This window comes from Exophiala oligosperma (genome assembly GCF_000835515.1).
Source record: "Exophiala oligosperma strain CBS 72588 unplaced genomic scaffold supercont1.9, whole genome shotgun sequence".
In the NCBI taxonomy this organism is placed as follows: domain Eukaryota; kingdom Fungi; phylum Ascomycota; class Eurotiomycetes; order Chaetothyriales; family Herpotrichiellaceae; genus Exophiala; species Exophiala oligosperma.
The window spans coordinates 293,475-314,373 of record NW_015622826.1 but is presented as its reverse complement, the minus strand read 5'-3'; the positions used below and the strand labels follow the sequence as shown (position 1 = coordinate 314,373).

The window sequence follows — 20,899 nt, the reverse complement described above, 5'->3', positions numbered from 1 at the left end:
CGGATAACAACATGCTCCATTTTCCATGTTGAATAATCTATCACCACCTCTAACCCTTTCTTTTTCTCTCGGTGATGTGGCAGGTTGCCTCCCCTGATGTGCATGAATTTATGAACCGATGACAAATGAACGTACTCTGGGGGATGGTTACTTTGGGGGCCAATACGGGAATACGCGATGAAGAAGACCTCTCTGACGGAGTGGGGCCGTTTTCATGACAAGTCCAGAAAGCCCTCCCTCCTTTTGGTTTCGCCACGTAACTGTATCGAGTCTTTGCTTGCACGACTTGATCACTGAATTGCGATCTGAAGGACTACTTTGCCAATCAGTAAGTAGGGGCTTTTGACTCCAGAAGGTTAAGTTGATACTACTCCGTGCCACCTCCGTATAAAAAGTTCATGACCGTTGCACCGTGCCTTTTGCCAATATGCAAGTCATGGTCGCATTCGTCGTCGTGGTGGCCTGACAAAAAAAGAAGAGTGACAAAGACAACCGAATCGACCAGAGAAGGGCCTCTGCTACTCCACGATGAAGGCTGTCGTCGCCTGTGGTGATGAGGCTGTCCTGACGAAAAATCGTCCGAAACCCAAACTTCGCGACGACTGCGTCTTGGTCAAAGTCATCGCCGTCGCGCTCAACCCGACCGACTGGAAGCATTTGGCGGGGAGGTTGGTCCCGGACGGGTGTCTGTTGGGCTGCGACTTTGCCGGGTATGTGGAAGAGGTCGGCAAAGGGGTGACCAAGGTCTACTCGAAAGGGGACCGGGTCGCCGGGACGGTGCACGGGGGCCACCCATCCCAGCCCGAGGACGGGGCGTTTGCCGAATACATAGTGGCCAAGGGAGATCTTTGCTTCCAAGTACCTCGGGAGTTGCCATTCGAAAAGGCCGCCACTCTACCACTGGGCCTGGCCACGGTCATGCAGGGTCTGTACCAAAAGGGGTTGAAGATGAACCTCCCAGACAATCCGATAAAAGAAGACAAGGCGCTCGTACTCATCTACGGAGGATCGACGGCCACGGGGGCACTGGGGATTCAATTTGCAAGACTGTATGTTTTCTCCTTCGTTTGGTCCCACCTCTTTATCCCTTTCTATTATGTTTGATACCCACCCCGCGAGAGCCATCAAAATGACCAAGAATCTCTCTCGATGAGCTCAAAAGATCAGGGTACACCGTCGTCACAACCTGCTCCGAGACAAACTTCGAATACGTCAAAAGTCTCGGGGCCGATCATGTGCTTGACTGCTACAATGAGTCACCAGACCAAATTGGAAGACAGATTCGAGAATTCACCGAGGACAAGCTGAGGCTCGCGTGGGACTTGGTCTCTAGTTCCGACTCTGCTCGAGCGTGCTCCGAGGCGCTGTCGTCGGACGGCACGGGATGCAGGTACGCTTCTTTCCTCGCCAACAAAAGCCCCCGACCGGAGATCGTGAGCGTCGGCACCAACATGTACACGATCTGGGGCGAGTCTTTTAGGGTGGGTGAGCAGCTGGAGTATCCGGCCTCTCGGGAGGACTTCGACTGGGGCAGGCGGTTCATGGCTTCGGCCGAGATACTGATCTCGCAGGGCAAACTGAGGCCCCATCGAGAAGTGGCGATGCCGGGTGGATTGGCGGGCGTGCCGGACGGTCTCGAAAAGCTGAAAATGGGAGGCGTCAGTGCCGGCAAACTGGTCTATAGGATTTCAGATACACCTTGACTCTTTTGGCGCCGCATGGTCTGAGCCCGCCGCCGTCGTCGTAGAAGCTGTGTGAAAAAGTACGTCTATGTGTGGTTGTTCTCGTGTGATTCAACCGGGGGTCTGCAAGATATTCGTAAATTAACTGTGCTAAAGAATGACTGCAGTCCCTGATGCTCGACACGATCAGGACTGGGACTCGGCTACTGTGCTCATCTTACAAATCTCATTTTAAACGCTATTGATCTTGGTCAGTGTAGTTCAGACCGTCATGTCTCTAGATCGTTTTTTCGATAATGGGAAAGATCCCCGTGTAATCACATAAACAACCGCCAAAAAGGCATACGAACATGCGGATCTCTGTCACTTCCTAGTAAGGTCTTTGTACACCCTAGCTCGGTCGTTTCTTTCTGTTTCTGAAAAAGCGAGTCTGGTTTTCAATTTATAAGCAAGTGACAATAAGTGTGGGCCATGGCTTGCACAAATACCAGTACTCGTATATTGAATCTCGAAAGAGCACCGCCACCCTACAGGACGAGTTCCGTACCTATATAAGTCACTTGCCTCAGGGGGGCTATCCCCGGTCTGATGTTCTCACACATACCTAGTCAATCTCCTGTGAGAGACGATAAAATACTTTTCAACGACAAACGGAAACAGGAGGCATCTAACAGCTGTCCACAAAAAACAATATCATAACCACTCTCAACTCCTTCTATCATCATGTCTCGCGAACGACTCTTTTCTCCTCTCAAGATCGGAAACGTTCATGTCAGCCACCGCATGGTCATGGCTCCGATGACGCGATACCGCGCCGACGACGACGGCGTCCCCATGGACGATATCGTGAAGGAATATTATTCTCAACGTGCTTCCACTCCAGGTACCCTCCTCATCACCGAAGCCACCGTCATCAGTCCCAGGGCAGGAGGGACATCCAGCGTCCCCGGGATCTGGAACGACACACAAATTTCGGCTTGGAAGAAAGTTACAGACGCGGTACACGAAAAGAAATGTTTTATTTTTTGTCAACTGTGGGCTTTGGGTAGACGAGCAGACCCCGAGATTTTGCAGAATGCCGAAGGTGGTCCTTACCCTCTGGTAGGGCCAAGTTCAAAACCTGTGGTGGAAGGAAGCCAATCCGTACCTCACGCGTTGACAAGAGAAGAAATTCGTGTCTTTGTCGACGACTACGCCACGGCCGCCCGCAAGGCCATGGCTGCCGGGTTCGACGGTGTTGAAGTCCACGGTGCCAACGGTTACTTACCGGATCAATTCCTTCAAGAGGCAATCAATGATCGAACCGACGAGTACGGAGGTAGTACTCCAAATCGAGCTCGGTTCGCCCTGGAACTCACAAAAGCAATCATCTCGGCGGTAGGAGGCGACGGTAGAAAAGTCGCCTTTAGATTGTCACCTTGGAGTGAGTTTGACGCAGACGGCCACGACATCAAGAAGACAACGAACCCGGAACCACAATTCTCGTATTTGATCTCGGAACTGAAAAGGTTGGGTTTGGCTTATTTACATCTCGTCGAGAGTCGATACTCGGGTGACGCCGCCACGGCGGAGTATCATGTGTTGACCCGCCGAAACGACCCCTTTATCGAACTTTGGGGCCCCGAAGCTCCCATCATTCTCGCGGGAGGCTTCACTCCAGAGACAGCTCGCAAAGCGACGGAAGAAATTTACGAAAACTCGAATGTGTTTATTGCTTTTGGCAGAATCTATATCAGCACGCCGGACTTGCCGTACCGGATCCAGGCAGGTATCCCCCCAAACCCTTACAATAGGGAAACTTTCTATCTCAAAATGAGTCCCGTGGGTTATACGGACTATCCATTTATTCCTCAACCCCTAGACCCTAGGATTCGATCAGTGATGAGGACAAGATAACTTTGGAAGGTTTTGAATGTCATGATCTGAGTAGGCTCATTGCAATGAATACCTGGTGATTAATATTCAAATAAGAACTGTTCTCATCAAATTTTGCCAAGGCTTTGGCGAGGCTGATCCCCCCCTTTTTTTGTTTTTGTTTTTGTTCGGCCAGAGGAAAACAACAACAACGATAGCAGAATGAAAAGAATACTTTATTTACTTTATCAAAATCTCACGAGGGACCACTATTTTCATTGCTGCTGAGTAGTTTTGGTCCTCTCCCACCAAAACCTACATTGATCGTCGTAACAAGCCTCGCGCATCAATTCGGCGGCCGTACCCACTTCACCCCCTATGAGTTCCCTGTTACCTTTACCCAGCACCATGGTGAGAGGACGGTCATGGGTGTAGGGTTCCCAAGTCGGGCGATGGTCGTACCATCTCCCACGCAACCTGTTCGGGTCCCCACCGTTACAGATGAAGCTGCATATATAAGCATGAAACATTCCCGACACCTCCTTCTGACCCGGAGATATCGAAGTCGTTTCGGCGGGATAGGTTTCGTATCTCAAATTGTCCGCGTGGGAGGAACCACCGTACAACGTGGTCGACACGTCCCAGTGGTAGAGGTACACCGGAGGAGCGTCCGGGACGGAAGAGGCAAGATGGGCAGTCTGTCGAACCGGCGAGATGAGAGCGTACTGCCCGTACGCAGCTTCGGTGCGCTTGTACTGCGGTCCAACCTCTGGTCCGACTCTTTCGTCCTGGTACGTGGTGTCTCCGGTGGACGGATCGGGATATAAATCATTCAACCGAGTGATGTCCTCGTCGGGGAGTCCTGGAAGTAGGGTACGCATGAACCTGGTAAACTGTTCGGGTTGGGATAGTTTCCGATCAACGTACAGAGATCCTTCGTTGGTGCAGAATCCCGTCATGATGGGTATTTTGTAGAACCTACCACTGTTCCAGCTTTCAAGTGGTGGCCGTGGAATAATGTCACCGTCTATGACCGGACGAAAAGGCCATAGCATCGTCGGCTTGTATTTGTCAAATACGGCATCTTGAGCCTCAATGATTGTAGAAAGAGGAATTTTGCGCAAGTATTTGAATGTGTCAGTGGCCGAGAGAGCCTGAGGACACCCCGTCCGCGCTAGAAACTCGGAAAAGAACTTTTCAATGATGTCTGCGTTGTAAGGGCGACAATCTCTCGTGGTAGCTGAGCCGGATTGAAGAATGGCCCGGTGGAATGGACCAGGGTTGGTATCGCTATAATGGAGACACAAATGTCCAATCTGTGTTTTTGACGAGGCGACATTAGTAACACCGAACAGCCTCATCCGCTTTGCTTAATTATTTTGTTTTTGGACAGGGGACTCACAGCTATAGCTCCAGCAGACAGACCCATTAAAGTCACATTGTTCTTGTCTCCACCAAAGGCATGTATGTTGTCTTGTACCCATTGAAGTAACAATCTTTGATCCTGAAAGCCGAGGTTGAGGATCCCTTCCTCTGCCGATTTCGTCGAAGGTAAGAAGCCCAAGGCTCCAACTCTGTAGTTGAACGAAACCGCCACAAAGGGCCTTTCTGACCAAGCCACCATGGAGGCGGTATCTTGCATGGAAGAGTTCCCACGATTGAAAGCTCCTCCGTGGAAGTACACCATCACAGGTAGGAGGGATTCAGCACTTCCCGAGGTGACCTTGGGCTTAAAGACATTGGCACTCAAGCAATCTTCGCTGTATTCCAGAGGAATGCGAGGTGGGATCAAGGGGTTCCCAGGGGCGGCTTTGCCATATTTTGAAGCATCGAATGTCTCTGAAGACGCTTCCACTGGGACAGGTGGTCGAAATCGAAGGTTGCCAACTGGTGGCTCAGCATAAGGGAATCCTAGAAAACATTCCACAGGTTGAGGGAAACCATCATCTTCGCGCACAATTCCCGTCAAGGTCCCCTGTGGCAATGCCACGCATGGGACATGTTGGTCATCCGAGATTGAACCCATGGCCGTTGTCTATTTCGATTCGGGCTTAATAGCAAGGTGATTGATTTTGTTCATGAAGATGGATGGAAGTGCGTAGTGACGATCGACACTTGTATTCAACGAGTTACAACCTGGCGCCTTTGAGAATATCGCCCGAGAATGGTTGTGTAATCAAAAAAGAATCCTTAATACCCGGCGGCGATGACAGGATGATCGAGAACCTCTCCCTAGTATATGTGTATCATCAAGAAGGAATGAGGTGTTCTTGGTCTTTGCCCCTTCGAAAACACTCCAGTGTACCCAGGAGTCTCAACCGACTCCGCTTTCACTCCGCAATATCGTCGGTTCAACGAGCGGAATTGCGCTGGAAACTGCGCATCACACTAGGCTATCTCCTTTTTCACTACTCTGTAAAGGGTGATCAATCGCAGTGTGGCAGATCAGACCAGGCACTCAGTCAAGTGCTCTCTAAGCATCCAGTTTTGCAGACCAGACGGGCTGATGTATCCAACTGGACCTCGAGAGTGACGTCCACAGACGGACGAACTCTCCTCGAATTATACGCCTGAAATGCCCGGTCTGTGAGGAGAAGCAGCTTTTGGCAAAGAATAAAAATATAATTTTAATCCATATTGACAGTGACTGACTTACTTTTTATAACTATATACTGTAGTACTCCTCGTCCTCGTACTGAATACCTACCTCTTCAGCATAGCTCTTGAATCTCTTGACCTTTACGACAAAGAGAATACCATCATGCCTCACCAGATCCATTTCAAGCAGCCATACCCAGCTCTCATCCCAATGCCACCGTCTCATCAATGCCCACGAAATACCACCATACTGTCGAAGACCGTGAGATTAGGGCCTTAACTCACCCCCGTGGCAACCTCGCTTTCCTCTCGACTCGGCACAGTCGCCGGATGTGGCACCCTCAACTTCTTCCTCCCATTACTCTTATAAAACAAGACAACATCGCCACCCGTACGCCATACATGCACACGTAATGTCGCGAGTGTGGTGTTTGGATCGACCTTTTGCCCCTGGCAATACAACTCAAGATATTCTTCCGCCTTGAGGTCTTCTCCTTGTTCTGGCTCCCTCTCCTGTTCAAGGTCGGGTTCGACATGCTTCGCTTCCTCGTGACTTCCGGCTTCACTCACGTGTCCTTCGTCTTGAGAATGCTCGTCATCATGATCGTTAGGATGTTCATGGCCATCTTCAGTGTGCTCGTGATTGTTGCTGGTGTGAGAAGGAGAATGGACTTGCGATGCTCCGGGTGGTGTGCTTTGAACTTCAATCCGTTCAGCCACATACGCCATGATTTTTTTCGCGCGAAGCATGCGGTTAGCATTGAGTCGTGCGTTGCCATCAGACGATGCGATACTGGGCAGTTGATTATCGTAGGGGTGTAGGACGAATGAGACTTTCACCGTGTCTTTGTATGGGATTTGGTTCTGTGATGTAAATTCTTGTCAGTATATGGTCCACGAGAGAATTCGCGCCGCACCAAAATGACAACATACCTTCAAGAGTACCTCCCCAAGCCACATGGGCGCAATCTTCTCAAGTAGGTCGACTTGCTCCTTCGTACCCAATTCCCCAATTTCACCACTGTACTGATCCGCCAGCCCGCCACTAGCAGGGTCATCTTCCTGGATGATAATAGTCGTGTGTTCTGGGGGCCGTAGCACAGGCGTCTCTATCGATAAGCTCGGCGTGATACCCATTGGAATTGGACCCTCGCCGGAGTACTCATCATATTCATGACGAATCTTTTCAATCACGCCGGACAAATTATCTTCGACAACCTTGCTTTCGTCCTTCTCGCTAGCCTTGGACTTGAAGCTGGCTGTATCGGACTTCTCTTCTACCGCGATCGGTGGCTTGACTTCCGCCGATGTACGTGACATCTTCTTGGGGAACGTCATAGGGAACTTCTTCCCAAATAGACCCTTTTTCTTCTCCTCTGTTGGGGACGCTGGAGTCAGAGGTCCGGCATCTGCCCCAGGTGTCTCAGCAGACTTCGCATGCTCGTGATCGTGCTCGCGGTCAGAGGAGCCTTCGGAGCGGTTTGTGGAAGAGAAGTAATCTGTCTGCACCTCTGCGGCCGAAGGGGTGGGCGCCACAGGTGAAGAGACACCGTTAGTGGTGGTCCGTTCCAGGTCTTCCTCAGCTGTAGGTGGGAGTGTCGTATTCAATGGTGCGAAGCCCGGCGTAGCAGCTCCGATTGCTAAGCTTGGTGTGGGAGGAACAAGAGCATGTCCATTAGACGCTCGCGGTGTCGCTGATTGGCCTGGTGATACCATGGGTGTAGCTGATGACGAGTCAGGCATGGCGATGCTTGTTGGCGCGCCCGGTCGAATAAGGCCTGTGGCTGCGGAGGCACTGCGAAGAGTGCTTCGATATGCCTCATCACGGACTATTTCTTCCTCGATGAGCTTCGCGAACAGGTTTCGTAGCACCCATTTACCGAGGTTGACTGTGTCGTTAGCCTAGAACAGCAGCTGAGAATGATCAAGGGCTTACTTCTCTGATCTTCGCGGAAGACCAGATCTTTATCTAGATCAAGCTCATCCGCGTAGACTTCGGCGTCAAAACAATAATTCTCCTCGAGCATGACTGTGATTTTGCCCGTTTTCGTGTCAACGCCACACCAATTGGCAACGCTTTCGGTGGTGTTGACCTCAGGAACAACCTCGTCAAGGTGTCGGCGGCCAAAGGATTTGATGGGAATGCACTGGTTAAGGTCAGTCGGATATCTCAGCCACACGAATAATGTGTAAATACCTTCAGTAAATCCCATAGGACAACCTCACCGGCGGTATCCAAGGTAAGTATCCTCTTGCGATCGTTCAACATAACATGCTTAATGAGACCATGTTGACCCTCGATCGTCTCTGCAGGCTGTCCGCGAATAGGCACAACGATGCTTAAATCGTCCATCGTCATGGCTTCAGACGCCTTCCTGATATTAGTCACTGACGTGTTGGGATAACTGCCTAGAGTCTTTCGACCTGGGTGGACTGCCGTGTTCGAGACCAGTAACACCGCGTTGTGTGGTATCTTCTTCTTGTGGCTCACACCGTTGGCGACTGGAACTTCCTCTGTCTCATCAGTGGGCTGTTTGAGACTGGCACGACGTTCCTCGCGCGGAGATGGAGGTGGAGTCTCGACCTCCAGTTCAGTGTCAACGTCAAGCCATCTGTTGACACTGGAACTTGAGGTGGCTGTCCAGACGGAGTCACCAGCCGGCATAAGACGAGAAATACCATCGTGTTCGTGGCAGATGGCAACAGACACGCTGTCATCGATCTCCATAGCTCGTCGGGTGTCGGTCTTTGCAACCAGCCCAGATTTATCACCTGAGTAGAAAACGGCCAAGTTAGGGTCGTTCGAATACATGCACCATACGCTGTCGTTGTGCATAGTCAGAGTGTGTATGCATCGACCGGCTGCAATGGACCAGACTTTGATGGTCTGATCCGAGGAAGCCGTGAGCAACGTATCACCGTCGTCGCTGATAAGGATATCTCGCACGTTGTCAGTGTGTCCAACGAGCTTCGTGATACTCTTGCCGGACTTGACATCCCACAAGCGTACCACGCTCTCCGGCCCTCCACTTGCCAGCATCGACCCTCGTGCGCGAAGGGCATAGACCGAGCCCTTGACGACATCTTCTGCTTCGCTCACGTTAATCTCCAGCGTCTTCCCAGAGCCGTTCAGATCCCACAGGCAGATCTTGTGATCAAGGCCGCCCGAGGCAACCCAGTTTGCTTGCTGATCGGGTGTCGCAAGGCATTTGATATAATCACTGTGAGATCCAATTGTATATGCTTGCATTGTCTCGTGTCCATGGGGTCGCCATAGCTTGACGGTGACGTCCGACGAAGCTGACACCAATCCCAAGTTGTTCTTGACCAGGACAATGTCATTCACCCAGTGTGTGTGTGCCTGTACTTGTTTGCGAAAGGTAACCGTGCTCTGTTTATCTCCCCTCTTGTTCGAGTCTATACTTCGTTTCTGGGCTTCGAGGTCTAGGTCCCATGCGCATACAACGCCATCTCGTCCGCCTGTATATCTGCGTCATTTTTAGCATGGGCGCCCACTATCATTGGGGGGGAGAGCACGTACAAAATAGATCGATCGTCGTCGAAGGCCAAACCGTTCACTCCGAGTCTATGCCCACCGGGCGTACTTGCCAGAGGCAGGACTGCAATTCCTTAGCGATTGATCAAGCTGTGAGATATCGGGAGCAGGGGGATATGTACCATAGCTGATCCTCTGGCGCTTCTTTCTGGCCATGGGCGTGTTATTTCAGAGCCGCTCAAGATCCCACCAATGTGATTATGCCGATCTTAACTTGCCATGGTTTTCGGTCACATCTGAAGCTATTTGGCATGTATGAGTTCTTCAACCTCAACTGTTGAGAAGGTGAGTTGGAAGGCGGAGGAGTAGTATCGGCAGATTCACTAACATTTAGCCTGCGCCAGAGTCGAAGGTGGAGGGAAGCGCAGATAGCAACCGAGCGACGGTTCGTTCTGTGCCGCTTTCTAGAATAAACCGGGGTGCAACGTGGAACCGGGGTCTGAGCACGTACATTAGGTAGAGATAGAGGGGCTCTCAACACATGGTGGCATATCCATACCTACTAGGCACCTACTCATACTCAACATACTGCACAGTACATCGTCGACTCCAAACACAATGCTTGCTTATTGCCCATCCACGTTATCAACTGGTATCTACACTAATAATAATATAATAAAAGCTCAATCAGATTTCCGCCCTTTTCTCCAGCAGACCTCACATAACAATCATGCACACATCAACGCATCCAATTCAGCTCCAATGCCCTGGTGAAACATCCTAGTCCAACTGCTTCAAATCCTGGTAAGGGACCAAATTCGGGATGGGAGTTTCTGTGGAAAGCAGTCAAGGTCACTGCAGCTTGCAGCATGCTCCTGACTTCTTTCGTCCGCGATTCTTCTAAACCTTCGCAGGCGGCGGACCGCCAGAGCCTGCTTCCAAAATATGTGTATGGTTATCCGCTCGATGAACCACGCCGTTCTCTTCCTGATAACATACTTTCGAGCTCAAAACCCAGTCATCCTCTAGAACCTCATCCATCGTAGCTCGCTCGGCAGGGTTGACCTTTAACATTCGGCCAATGATGTGGCGACTCTCCCTCGGTAGAATACGAAGTAGTCTCCATGGACCTTTGATCACTTCTTGCTTCTCACCGCCAGAGGTCGTGGGTCTAGACTCTGCCTCGCTGTTATCTGAGTGGTGATGGTGGTGAGTGTGGCTGCTGTTGCCGCCCTCCGATGGTCGTCGGGAACCGTGCTCGTCATCGGGCGAGAGATGGCTGCTCTTCCTTGGCTTCGAGTCGGGGACGGGTGTGCCTGGGGTTGGAGGGGAGACGAATAATTTGTATGAGTTATCAACAACTCGGGGTTGCTTCCAAGGGAACCTGCGTAACGTCATGCAACAGAATATGATGGCCAACGACCAGATATCTGTAGCAGTCGGATCATACTTCTTCTCCTCATACACCTCGGGGGCAAGGTAAGGGTCCGAACCAACGATGCCTGATTGCGGTCAGTGTGCTGTAGATCGATGGTTGAAGTGTCTTACCTGATGCCAGTACAATTTCGTTCTCAAAGGGATAGCGAAAGACTGTGGCGCTGCCGAAGTCGATCAACTTCATGATGCCATGTTCACTCACCACCACATTATCCAACTTCAGGTCACGATGGGCTAAACCCATGCTGTGCAGATAGCTGACACCATTAACAATCTGGAGAAATGCACAAGCAATTTCTTCTCGTGACATTTTGCCCGTCATGACAATAGCGAATAGATCATATGGCGCATACTCCATAACCTCGTACCAGCGATGGTTCTCTTGGATAATGTCCATAGTCTCGATGATGTTGCCGTGGTGTAGTGTCGAGCCAATGCAGAATTCCGCCGTTACTTTCTTGGAATAATCCTTTTCTGTCTCCCAGGAATGTCTATCTCTGAATTGCTTGACAGCAAAGGTGACGCCATCACTGCTTCGTTTGAGGAGCCTGACCGAGCCACCAGCTCCGGATCCCAGTACTTTACCAAACTTACCATACCGGGCTTCAAGACTATGATCGTCGGCAAAAGGGACCGCGGCCGGGGGAAGTTGGTGAGGAGGCGTCCTGGTCCCGGTACCCCCGGATTTGGTGGAGGTAGATTTCCTCGACGCGGGAGCTGACGTTGCTGGTGAATCTTGATGATGCTTGTGCTTGTGACCGTGTCCACCTAGCCGGAAGAAACGTTTCAGTTCGGACATCGACCCATGCTTCTTCCCATCCAAGCCACCCTTGTCACTACTCTCACTAACATGTGAATAAGGGTCCTTTTTACCCCCAAAGATGGAAGACCGTTTCTCAGAACCAGCAATGTCACTACTGCTGCCCGGCCGAGGAATTCGTTCTGCTGCCGCCGCAATGGCGGGGGCTAATGAATGTCTCCCAGTGCTTCCGAAATGGCGCGTTTCTAGCTTCGGCTCAGCTTTGGCTGGTTGGGGAGAGGCAGGCTGTGGCGATGCGGGTCGCAGTTTGGGTGTGCCGATCGGGCTTTGATCGACTGGACTGGCAGACTCTGATGGTCCGATCTCGAATTTGGGTACAGTCTTCTCGTGGAGGTGGGGAGGTTTTTCACCGGATGCCGGTCTCGAAATCGGATGGGCGGGTGAGGTGGTTTGAGAGAGGGGCTTGCCTTGGGTATCGGGAGGAGGAGATGTTTGCGGCGTGATTGCGTCTTGCTTCTGCTGGACTTTGCCGCCTGCGACACTGTCAATTCTGCCATCTTTCGAACCGTGAGGTGTCAGGGGCGGTGATTGAAATGCCGATGATATCGATCCATGGCCTGGTCGTATTGAACTCCTCGGCGTTCCAGGAATATCGCTATCTCTCGACGGCACCTAAAAGGCGTGTTAGATCGTTTATGAGTAAATTTGGACAACGTACCCTCGAAGGCGGCATGGAAACTGTCTCGTATGCGAAATTTGCCATCCGATTTTCCTGCAATCGAGATTTCTGCAAAGATATGGCCAAGTTTCTAATCTGCTCATGAGCCTCAGGGCTCAGTTCTTCGTCTCTGGCTCCTTCTGTCTCTGAATTCTTCCTCCTTGTATCCAAAGGGTCTATCTCTTCATCATGGGAGGCAAAGCGAACGTTCGACTGTGTATCCTCCGGCGTATTACTTTTCTGCTCCCCTCCCGATTTTAAATCTAAGCCCCAATGTCAATTTCGCTGGATCAAGCTCAACGGGTTTCCTCTCAAGTACCTGAATCCTTCTTCGAGTCATCGCCTGGTAAAACCATTTCGGAAAGTTTCGACGTCATTTTGGCCGGCGTCTTGTCTGAGATTTTCGGAAGTATTTGGGATCTAAAGGACAGTGAACGGGTACAACAACGAGCGTCAATATATTTCGAAATGAGCGCCGACTAGGCGCGGTAGATTGCGGTCTTGAAAAGAATCTAAGAAAAGCGCATGTTAGAGCGAATTATGGACTGCAACAAGACCACCCGGGAGAGACGAAGCTAATACGGGAGCGTGGGAGCACTGGCCGGTCCAGTGGAGCAATGTAACTCACAAATGATGGCAGAATTCATGCAGATGTCGGGTTTGAGGCAAAGAAAATAATGCTGAGAGAAGTGGAGGATCGGTGGAGCGAGGTGAAACAGAAGAATGGCGGTGCTTTCCAACTACGTGTACAGCATATGAAGATTGATTTTAGGTGGTGGTGTTGGTCGACTCACTGAAATGATGTGTGGTCTACGGACAAAACTGCGGTAGGAGAAATGCACGGCCAGAGTCAGAGTGGGATGTTTTTGGCTGGCGGAAGGGACGAGAGGCTCAGTACAGTGCAGTTTGGTGTAGCCCCGCCAAAAAATCATCCAACTATGGGAATGGATGATTCTGATTATTATCTCTCTCGATTGACGAGACTCGCCTCTTACAACTCGTACCTACTACCTACTACCTATTGTAAGCCAAACACTGTGCAAAATCTCACTCATCCTTCGTATGCCGTATGGCGTACTACAGATGAGACGAAATAAATACTCCGACTCTATAAGCCCCCCCAGAGGCTTGCTGATGTACTGACAGCGACACACGGAGTTCATACCATGTGACACATGTTCCCATCATGCTACTCGAAGTCCTTACCACCTCTTGTTCTATGTGATGGCAGTCTGATCCTGTAAAGTCATGCTTCTCTACGTACCTGACTAGGCTCCGTTGTCATGGCTGATTGTCTCCTCGTCTCTTCGTACTCCGTACGTTATGCCGGCTTCTCCGGATCCATGACAAACCCCCATTTCAAGTACGACTTACGGTTACCGCACGAGATATTGCCTCTTCTGCCTGAAGGTTATCCAAGGCGTGAGACCCGACGTCATCCACTTGTTCGTATTCAGGACGTATTTGAAGTCATACCATAGGTAAGCTTTAGGCCTGGTACTCGTATCCGTAAATGCCTCGGTATGTGATCCCGGGCTGGCATGATATTTGTTGCATGCTGGCAAGGATCAACATGTCGTAAGCGATTTCTAGGCAAAACAAGCAGTCGCGATCTTTTGCAAGTCCCCGGACACTATCTCTCTATATCTACTCCTTATCTCGTCGCGACGTCTATGTCCCCACGGGGGGCAGATGACAACATCAAGATGCTCATGCGACTACTCGTACCAGAAAAGAATGCCGCACGTGCACCGCAGGATCTGCTCTCCTTCCACTTCGATGCCTCTCCATAATTGTTTGCTCCTTGTGCACGCGGTGATTGACACTAACAAGGTGCCACTAAAGGCATTGAATACCGCCAGGAATGCCGACGGTTCCTTTTCTCTGGAGACCAAATTGAGATGGCACCACACAAGATAATCCGGCAGCCGGCCGGAACGTCGATCGCCGGGTTTGGCTCCGACGCATGAAAGCCCGCGGAAAGATCCTGTGTTACCGTGAACTGTTGTGTGGTCCGCCGGGAGTAAGACCAGAGGTCATTCATGCCGAGGTTTTTTTTCATAGGCCATAGCCGTAGTTGCCAGAGGCAGCATCAACCGAGCCTCCTGTTGTCCACTTGGGATGATGAGACTGCTGATCATTATCAACAGCATTGTACAGATGGGAGTCGTGCTTTTGTCCTCGGCCAAAAACATTGTTTTCCATGTCTTGAGCTCCTGTGTAAGTTTCTGAGTAATTTGCATCCCTCAAGGCACAACGTTGACCCCAATAGACTTGCATTGCCAGATGACGCTTTTGCACAGGCTCTGTAGACTGAGTCCGGATAGGCGGAGTTCACTTTGCTTGATCTTTGCGATTTCATATATGTGTTTCAATGAAACCGTGCCAACACTCTGTCGGCCGGGTTGGTTCGCTCCTTTGATCTTGCCTTTGATCTCCTTGACACCGGCCGCCTGGAGGAGTAACCAGGAAGTATTAGGGGTCCGTACGTCGAAGTGGAATGTGCGATCAGGCCGGACGGTAACGCGAGCTGGGATAGGTACGCCGGGGTTGATGTGAGCCGTCCGAGCATTGAATTCCTGTGTAAGCTGTGAGCAATGATGGTTGTGAGCCAGCCAGAATGATAGGTTCCATACCTTGCAAAAATCTATACTCTTGACACCTTTGCTACCCAAAGCTGGGCCGACAGGCGGACTTGGGCTTGCTTGACCGGCTCCAACTATGAGCTTCACAATCTGATCTTTGGCTGGTGCTTTTCTCGCCATGGTGATTGCACTTTGGAGCGAGTCGGAAAAACGTTGTCAGAGGACAGTGGCTAGGTGAAGCTCGCTGGACCGCCAGCAAGAAGTAGTAGAAAATCGACGGAACCGAGAGAAGAGGATATTGCTGCTGATGTTGGAATTGATGGCTGAACAATTGATCTGGAAAAAGAATTCAAGCAACGGGATATATCGTACGGAGTACAGTAGCTGTTTCTGCGAACAAAAGCTGTGAAAAGTTTAGCGTATACGTATTTCCACTCAGCATCCCTGTGGTTCCTTGTGGTCCCTGTTGCGCCCCCTATGGCCACTTTGGCAGCGCTGACTCTCGAGCCTCCCGTCGGATCCGCCTTATGGATCTGTTAGTGAGCAAAAGGTGCGAGCCATGCAGCTTAGGGCACCTGCAACATGCCCGAGAGGCGCCCGTAAGGCACTCGAGCCATGTTATTCGCTACAGTGACGTCTTGTGCCTGTTATATTTCTTCGACCAACGCAGTTAAATCAATCTACTGTAGTTTTCATTGACAAAACAACGCCTACGTCCCTGCAGCCTTTCCTTGCCTTACTTAGATTTCTACAGCACCTCGCTAAACAATATGAATTGGTTCAAGCAGCAATTAGCCAATGTCGTCGGCACCGAAGAGCCCGAATACGGCCCTTCAGCCGTACAGCCCGTGACCAAACAGGCCCAGACGACGCCGTATTCGATCCTCAGCAGGGATGACCTACGATGGAAGGCCATGGAGCACACCAACGTGGAAACCGAGACCTTCTACTTCTTCACCGACGATGGAATGACGATGAGCGCACAAATTATCTATAGTAACATTGGGTATTTTTCTCCCAGCACACACCGCCAGCGCTAGAGACTGACCGCGAAACAGTGGAATCCGCACAACCTGTCAATTCAACAGCAAGATATTCGATCATGAGGGCGCAGGGAAACACCAATGGTGCTCAGATCCATTGCACAACTACGGCTTCGATGAGACGCAGACATGCTTCTTTGCCGACAACGTATCAATGGAGTTGAACGAGTCGGGTGATTCATACACAATCAAGTCGGCCAGGAATGAGGACTGTATTATCAGTATAGTTGTCAAGAGAACGGCCCCGGGCTTCCAAGTCGGAAAGGATGGCACAAGCTACTTTGGAACAAACCCTGAAGAGCCTTGGGGTTCGATGCGACATGCTTTCTGGCCCAGGTGCACTGTCACCGGCACCATGCAAACCCCGTCAAAGACATACCAGATGAAGGGAAGAGGAATGTACGTGTATGCGCTTCAGGGCATGAAGCCTCACCATTTGGCATGCCGATGGAATTTTGTCAATTTCCAAACACCGACTTACTCAGCGATTTTGATGGAATATACGACCCCCCAATCCTACGGAAAGACCGTTGTGTCTGTCGGCGGTATTGCCAAAGACGATGCTCTGGTCACCGCCGGTGTTTGTGAAGCCAACCATGTGACATCGAAACAGGAAACAGAACATGACTGGCCCGAGCCCAGAGAAATTTTGTTCGAATGGAAGGACAACAACGGTGGCAAGACAAATGTTGGAGAGATCAGTGGTACTCTCCCTCAAAAGAGCGACCGTATTGAAGTTCTGGCTCACTTGCCGGGATTCGTCAAGTCCTTCATCAAGGGCGCAACAGGCCTGAAGCCTCACATCTTCCAGGTCAGTGAAGTCAAAACTCCCCTTTTCTCATTTATACTTGTGTACTGACCCACCCACTCAGTACTCTTCAAATGACCAACTCACATTGAAAGTAAAGGATGGCGAACAGGAAGTTTCCGAGTCCGGCCGCCTTTTCTGTGAAGCCACTTTCATCTCCTAACGACACCAACTCACACTGCATGTGTATCACGACGCATATAGATTTCTTGGAACGGCTGGATGAACTTAAGTACCTACGATTGGATATATTGGATATCCTAATGTCTAATAATACATCTTTTTGGCCCTCGTTGTCCACTTTTCTCTGCCTGCCAGTCAACTCACAATTTTTTCGTCCTTCATCCTTTTCTCACTTTTGCCTCAGGCTCCTCTCACTCCCAGCAAAGCAATGGATCGGCCAGGATTGGGTTTTGCAAAATTTTCCATCTTCAATATGGTTCTCAAAAACTTTGCTCAACTCCACTCACTTCATTTCTTTCATAAGAGTTCCATTCATCCATCTTCCCTCTTCCACCCAACACTCACCTCACTTTTTTCATGCGAGTACCACTTTGATCCTCTTTATTACACGACTCAGCATTCTCCTTGCTACTGATAGGAATAGATCTTTCTTATCTTCTTGCCTGTCCCAAATCCACTGGCCTACTTTCACTACCTTCGAGACCTCTAAAAACAATGCCTCCCGAGCCCGTTTCCACCTATGGCCAAGGCCGAGCACCCCTGCCTCGGCGTCACCGAGCAAGGCTTCGCCATGTGGACGCCATCATGGGCATCAGTAAGTCTCGGATCAGACAGAACCACGGGCTGTCCTTGATGCCGAAGGACTCAAATGCTGACAATTCACTCTCTGTTTCCCAGCGAAGCCATCGATTCGGTATGTTCACCCTTGCCATATTCTCCAAACATATGAAGCTCCGTCGAGTAGGGGCGGGGCTCGGCACATGTCAATGGAGCTAACCATGGAATGATGAACAGCCGTCTCGCCCGTCGTGGTGGCATTCGACGTATATCGTCGACAATCTACGATGATGCAAGAATGGCGTTGAAAGCGCATCTTCGTGAAGTACGGACTCGAACGCCATGAATGATGAGAATGACTGACCCCTATTTTGTAATTACAAATAGATCCTTCGAAGAGTCGTCATCTTGATGGGTGGTCCAGACAATGAACTTCGCCATGGAGTCAACGTTCCACAACGCAAGGTGAGACTCCTTGGATAGTGGCTACTGAGGAAGAAACTCTTTGGGTTGTGAGTTGTAAAGAACCTAACCTGTGGCCTACTCCTCAGATCGTCACCACAAAGGATGTCATCTACGCTCTCAAGCAGGTAAGGAAGACACACTCCTTTTCCCCACAACATTGTTTTGTTTTTCTCTAATGGATAATACAAGATGGGTCATCCCCTATATGGCTTTCACGAGCCATATACGACATCTCGCCGTGGGCTTATGATGCCCTTCAGAACTTGAGCTTGTGTTGCTGTCGAAGCGAGCCAAATTCAGTCAAAGTCAGTGTGTCGCCACATGGGGACCTTGTCTTGACAGATACTCTCACATCGAATACTGTCCTCAATCCGAGTTGGATTTTCCAAAAGGGGTAATTTGTCATCAGAAAACGAGCCATTGAGGTTTTCTTCTTTTCAGGTCGTGTTGGAAAAATGATGGTGACATGGCATAAGTACCAACAACAGAGAGGAAATCATGTACACATGTCCTTTCTGCTCAGAGTCAAAAGACCAGGACAAGATCAAATCAGCTAATAAGTGCTGACGAATTCGGAAGGAAAGGATTGAAGTGCCAATGTCATGCAGAGGATCAAGCACGGAATACCAGGGAGGCAAAGGAATCAGTGATGGATGACAGTAGGGACAAGAAATGGTATGAGGAATTGTCCATCACAACAGAATCATCACATGAACAAAAATCAATCCGTCCGAGACCATAGGATTGAAAAGTTGAATCAATGTGTTCATTCTTGATTCCTCAGTATATACACAAGAGCCTGAGGCCAAAAGGTTTATCCAGTTCCTCGAGAAATTGTTCAACATTGCAACAACAGTTTTCCAGTCGTCTTCCTGCCCTCGAGGTCCTTGTGCGCCATGATGGCGTCCTTGAGAGGGTACACCTTGTGGATTTTAATGTTCAGTTTACCGGCCTTGATGAGATCAAGGACTCCATTGGCATAAAATTCCAGCTCCTCACGCGTCACAATGTATTGCATCAGGGTAGAACGCATTATGGAAACATTCTTTGCAGATAGTCTGGCGATATTGAATGGTGGGATTGCACCACTCGCTGCATACGGGAAACGAATTGTCAGCGTCAAGGATCAGCCTCTGGCGTGTTTTTTTTGAGGGATCAACATCGTCAAGAGAGATGGAGAGGAAGAGAGAGTGGGGGGCGGGTAAAAGGCTTACCGTTTCCAAAATATACTACTTTACTCTTCCTCTTTGCAACCTCGAGGCTACCTTCGTAAGTATCCTTACCTACTCCGTCAAAAGTACAATCGACTCCTTTACCGTCTGTGAGTTTAAGGACCTGTTCGACCCAGCTGGGGCCGTCGGCTTTCTTGTAGTCAATGACATGTGTCGCACCGTTTTGTTTGGCTAGGGCACATTTCTCAGGACCGCCGGCGGTACCGATGACGGTGACGCCCATGTCCTTGAGGATCTGGCAGAGCAACAGACCCATTCCGCCGGCGGCGGCGTGGACCAGGATGGTCTCACCCTTCTTGGCCGGGTACGCCTCCTTGACCAGACTCAAGGCGGTCATGCCCATGAGGAAGCCGCCGACGGCGACTTCGTCCGACATGCCGTCGGGGATCTTGACCACCCTGTCGGCCTTGATGGCCGTGTACTCTGCGTAACCTCCCGAACCCAACCAGATGACCCGGTCGCCCTCTTTGAAGCCCTGGGCGTTGGATCCCTGGACCTTTGCGATCGTGCCGGCCGCCTCTTGACCGATGATCATGGGCAGGCCTCCTGGAGCAGGGTACAAGCCAGACCGAAAGTATGTGTCGATGAAATTGACTCCGGCAAAGTTGTTCTTGACAAGCACCTGTCCGTCCGAGAGTTTAGGGACCGGCTGGGACTCGGTGTACTTCATCACGTCGGCCCCACCGTTCTCTGGGACCAGGATTGCCTTCATGGTGGACGGTACGGACGACATTATTGTACGTGTGAAGATACGTCGGGGATGGTTCGATTGTTGAGGATGAGCGTGCGGCGTCAAGTGTGAGGAAAGAGAGGAGAGTCTTCTTGAGGCTGCTGCGGCCGCTCTAGTGGTTGTCACGGTTGATGTAGCTGTGAGTTTGTAGGCAAGTCTCGTGCGGAGGGGAGGAGTTAAGGACATGGACTGGTTTTTGGCTTTTCGTGATCCTCGTACACCTGTTGAAAGATGACGATTCAAAAAGAGGTATTGGACTGATAAATCTAACTTTAGTAGACTAGAGTTCTCGGGATTTTTTAAATAGGAAGTGTAGGAAAGAGACAACGAGATCTAGAGGTTTGTCCCAAGATACCTTGAAGTACACGTATCGAGAGAAATAAAATCCCCGCCGAAGTCGCTTCGTCATTTGTAAGACAGCAACGACATCCCCGCACCAGCGTTTGATATGAGCACCTCGATATGGACAAGAAAGGGCGGAATCGGGGAGTGGCCGATCCATCGCCGTTGAGCAACAAGCCCAGGGATTGCCGGTACAGAACCCGATACTGAATGAACAGTACTGCTGATGCTAGAGGTATCAGTACAACAGATACGTCGTAACCTACCCGCATCAGAAGCGTGGGGGATGGTTGGTCGGCATCAATGTCGAGATACCTGAGACCAGGCAAATAGAAAGTGGCTGGGCCGCGCACAACATCGGTTCTTATATTTCATGTACCTGGGAACAGATGTTCAGGCTGACCTCTA

The 20,899-nt window shown here is 50.5% G+C and overlaps 6 protein-coding genes across 7 annotated transcripts; 2 read left to right on the top strand and 4 right to left on the bottom strand.

The window, feature by feature from the left end:
- Positions 1 to 6,150: 6,150 nt before the first annotated feature.
- Positions 6,151 to 10,058, bottom strand: PV06_08717. Of its 2 annotated transcripts, XM_016410085.1 has the most exons (6): positions 9,813 to 10,058; positions 9,676 to 9,754; positions 8,332 to 9,622; positions 8,071 to 8,281; positions 7,068 to 8,023; positions 6,151 to 6,998 (listed from the first exon to the last, which is right to left on the bottom strand). In XM_016410085.1, exons 1-6 carry the CDS (start codon positions 9,844 to 9,846, stop codon positions 6,411 to 6,413), a joined length of 3,159 nt encoding a protein of 1,052 aa, XP_016259107.1. In that variant the 5' UTR covers positions 9,847 to 10,058; the 3' UTR covers positions 6,151 to 6,410. The 2 variants fall into 2 exon arrangements, with proteins under 2 accessions (XP_016259107.1, XP_016259108.1); XM_016410086.1 differs by lacking the exons at positions 9,676 to 9,754; positions 9,813 to 10,058 and having other exon boundaries at positions 8,332 to 9,648.
- Positions 10,059 to 10,148: 90 nt separating this feature from the next.
- Positions 10,149 to 13,387, bottom strand: PV06_08716 (uncharacterized protein). Its single transcript, XM_016410084.1, has 5 exons — positions 13,174 to 13,387; positions 12,865 to 13,057; positions 12,546 to 12,808; positions 11,179 to 12,499; positions 10,149 to 11,132 (listed from the first exon to the last, which is right to left on the bottom strand). The coding sequence occupies exons 2-5, from the start codon at positions 12,920 to 12,922 to the stop codon at positions 10,531 to 10,533; spliced, it is 2,244 nt and encodes a 747-aa protein (XP_016259106.1). The 5' UTR covers positions 12,923 to 13,057; positions 13,174 to 13,387; the 3' UTR covers positions 10,149 to 10,530.
- Positions 13,388 to 13,492: 105 nt separating this feature from the next.
- PV06_08715 (ribosomal protein L11) lies at positions 13,493 to 15,647 on the bottom strand. Its single transcript, XM_016410083.1, has 2 exons — positions 15,182 to 15,647; positions 13,493 to 15,124 (listed from the first exon to the last, which is right to left on the bottom strand). The coding sequence occupies exons 1-2, from the start codon at positions 15,308 to 15,310 to the stop codon at positions 14,792 to 14,794; spliced, it is 462 nt and encodes a 153-aa protein (XP_016259105.1). The 5' UTR covers positions 15,311 to 15,647; the 3' UTR covers positions 13,493 to 14,791.
- A 184-nt stretch (positions 15,648 to 15,831) lies between these two features.
- On the top strand, positions 15,832 to 17,277 carry PV06_08714 (uncharacterized protein). Its single transcript, XM_016410082.1, has 3 exons — positions 15,832 to 16,136; positions 16,189 to 16,984; positions 17,046 to 17,277. Exons 1-3 carry the CDS (start codon positions 15,901 to 15,903, stop codon positions 17,142 to 17,144), a joined length of 1,131 nt encoding a protein of 376 aa, XP_016259104.1. The 5' UTR covers positions 15,832 to 15,900; the 3' UTR covers positions 17,145 to 17,277.
- Positions 17,278 to 17,659: 382 nt separating this feature from the next.
- Positions 17,660 to 19,045, top strand: PV06_08713 (uncharacterized protein; the record flags this gene model as incomplete). The annotated part of the gene is made up of 5 exons (XM_016410081.1): positions 17,660 to 17,759; positions 17,843 to 17,858; positions 17,960 to 18,047; positions 18,110 to 18,312; positions 18,377 to 19,045. The coding sequence occupies 4 exons, from the start codon at positions 17,660 to 17,662 to the stop codon at positions 18,203 to 18,205; spliced, it is 300 nt and encodes a 99-aa protein (XP_016259103.1). The 3' UTR covers positions 18,206 to 18,312; positions 18,377 to 19,045.
- On the bottom strand, positions 18,708 to 20,551 carry PV06_08712 (uncharacterized protein). The gene is made up of 2 exons (XM_016410080.1): positions 19,402 to 20,551; positions 18,708 to 19,279 (listed from the first exon to the last, which is right to left on the bottom strand). The coding sequence occupies exons 1-2, from the start codon at positions 20,333 to 20,335 to the stop codon at positions 19,026 to 19,028; spliced, it is 1,188 nt and encodes a 395-aa protein (XP_016259102.1). The 5' UTR covers positions 20,336 to 20,551; the 3' UTR covers positions 18,708 to 19,025.
- Between the last annotated feature and the right edge of the window lie 348 nt (positions 20,552 to 20,899).

Excerpts from the sequence above, each read along its gene's own strand:
- PV06_08717 (XM_016410085.1), bottom strand. The coding sequence starts at position 9,846 with ATGGCCAGAAAGAAGCGCCAGAGGATCAGCTATG. Across the intron at positions 8,282-8,331 it reads TCCTATGGGATTTACTGAAG|TGCATTCCCATCAAATCCTT; the intron begins GTATTTACACAT and ends GACCTTAACCAG. Across the intron at positions 6,999-7,067 it reads TTGGGGAGGTACTCTTGAAG|AACCAAATCCCATACAAAGA; the intron begins GTATGTTGTCAT and ends TTTACATCACAG.
- PV06_08716 (XM_016410084.1), bottom strand. The coding sequence starts at position 12,922 with ATGACGTCGAAACTTTCCGAAATGGTTTTACCAGGCGATGACTCGAAG. Across the intron at positions 12,809-12,864 it reads TGACTCGAAGAAGGATTCAG|ATTTAAAATCGGGAGGGGAG; the intron begins GTACTTGAGAGG and ends ATTGGGGCTTAG. Across the intron at positions 11,133-11,178 it reads CGAAATTGTACTGGCATCAG|GCATCGTTGGTTCGGACCCT; the intron begins GTAAGACACTTC and ends GACCGCAATCAG.
- PV06_08715 (XM_016410083.1), bottom strand. The coding sequence starts at position 15,310 with ATGGCGAGAAAAGCACCAGCCAAAGATCAGATTGTGAAGCTCATAGTT. Across the intron at positions 15,125-15,181 it reads AGAGTATAGATTTTTGCAAG|GAATTCAATGCTCGGACGGC; the intron begins GTATGGAACCTA and ends CAGCTTACACAG.
- PV06_08714 (XM_016410082.1), top strand. The coding sequence starts at position 15,901 with ATGAATTGGTTCAAGCAGCAATTAGCCAATGTCGTCGGCACCGAAGAG. Across the intron at positions 16,137-16,188 it reads ATTATCTATAGTAACATTGG|TGGAATCCGCACAACCTGTC; the intron begins GTATTTTTCTCC and ends ACCGCGAAACAG. Across the intron at positions 16,985-17,045 it reads TGAAGCCTCACATCTTCCAG|TACTCTTCAAATGACCAACT; the intron begins GTCAGTGAAGTC and ends CCACCCACTCAG.
- PV06_08712 (XM_016410080.1), bottom strand. The coding sequence starts at position 20,335 with ATGTCCTTAACTCCTCCCCTCCGCACGAGACTTGCCTACAAACTCACA. Across the intron at positions 19,280-19,401 it reads AGTAGTATATTTTGGAAACG|CGAGTGGTGCAATCCCACCA; the intron begins GTAAGCCTTTTA and ends TCCCGTATGCAG.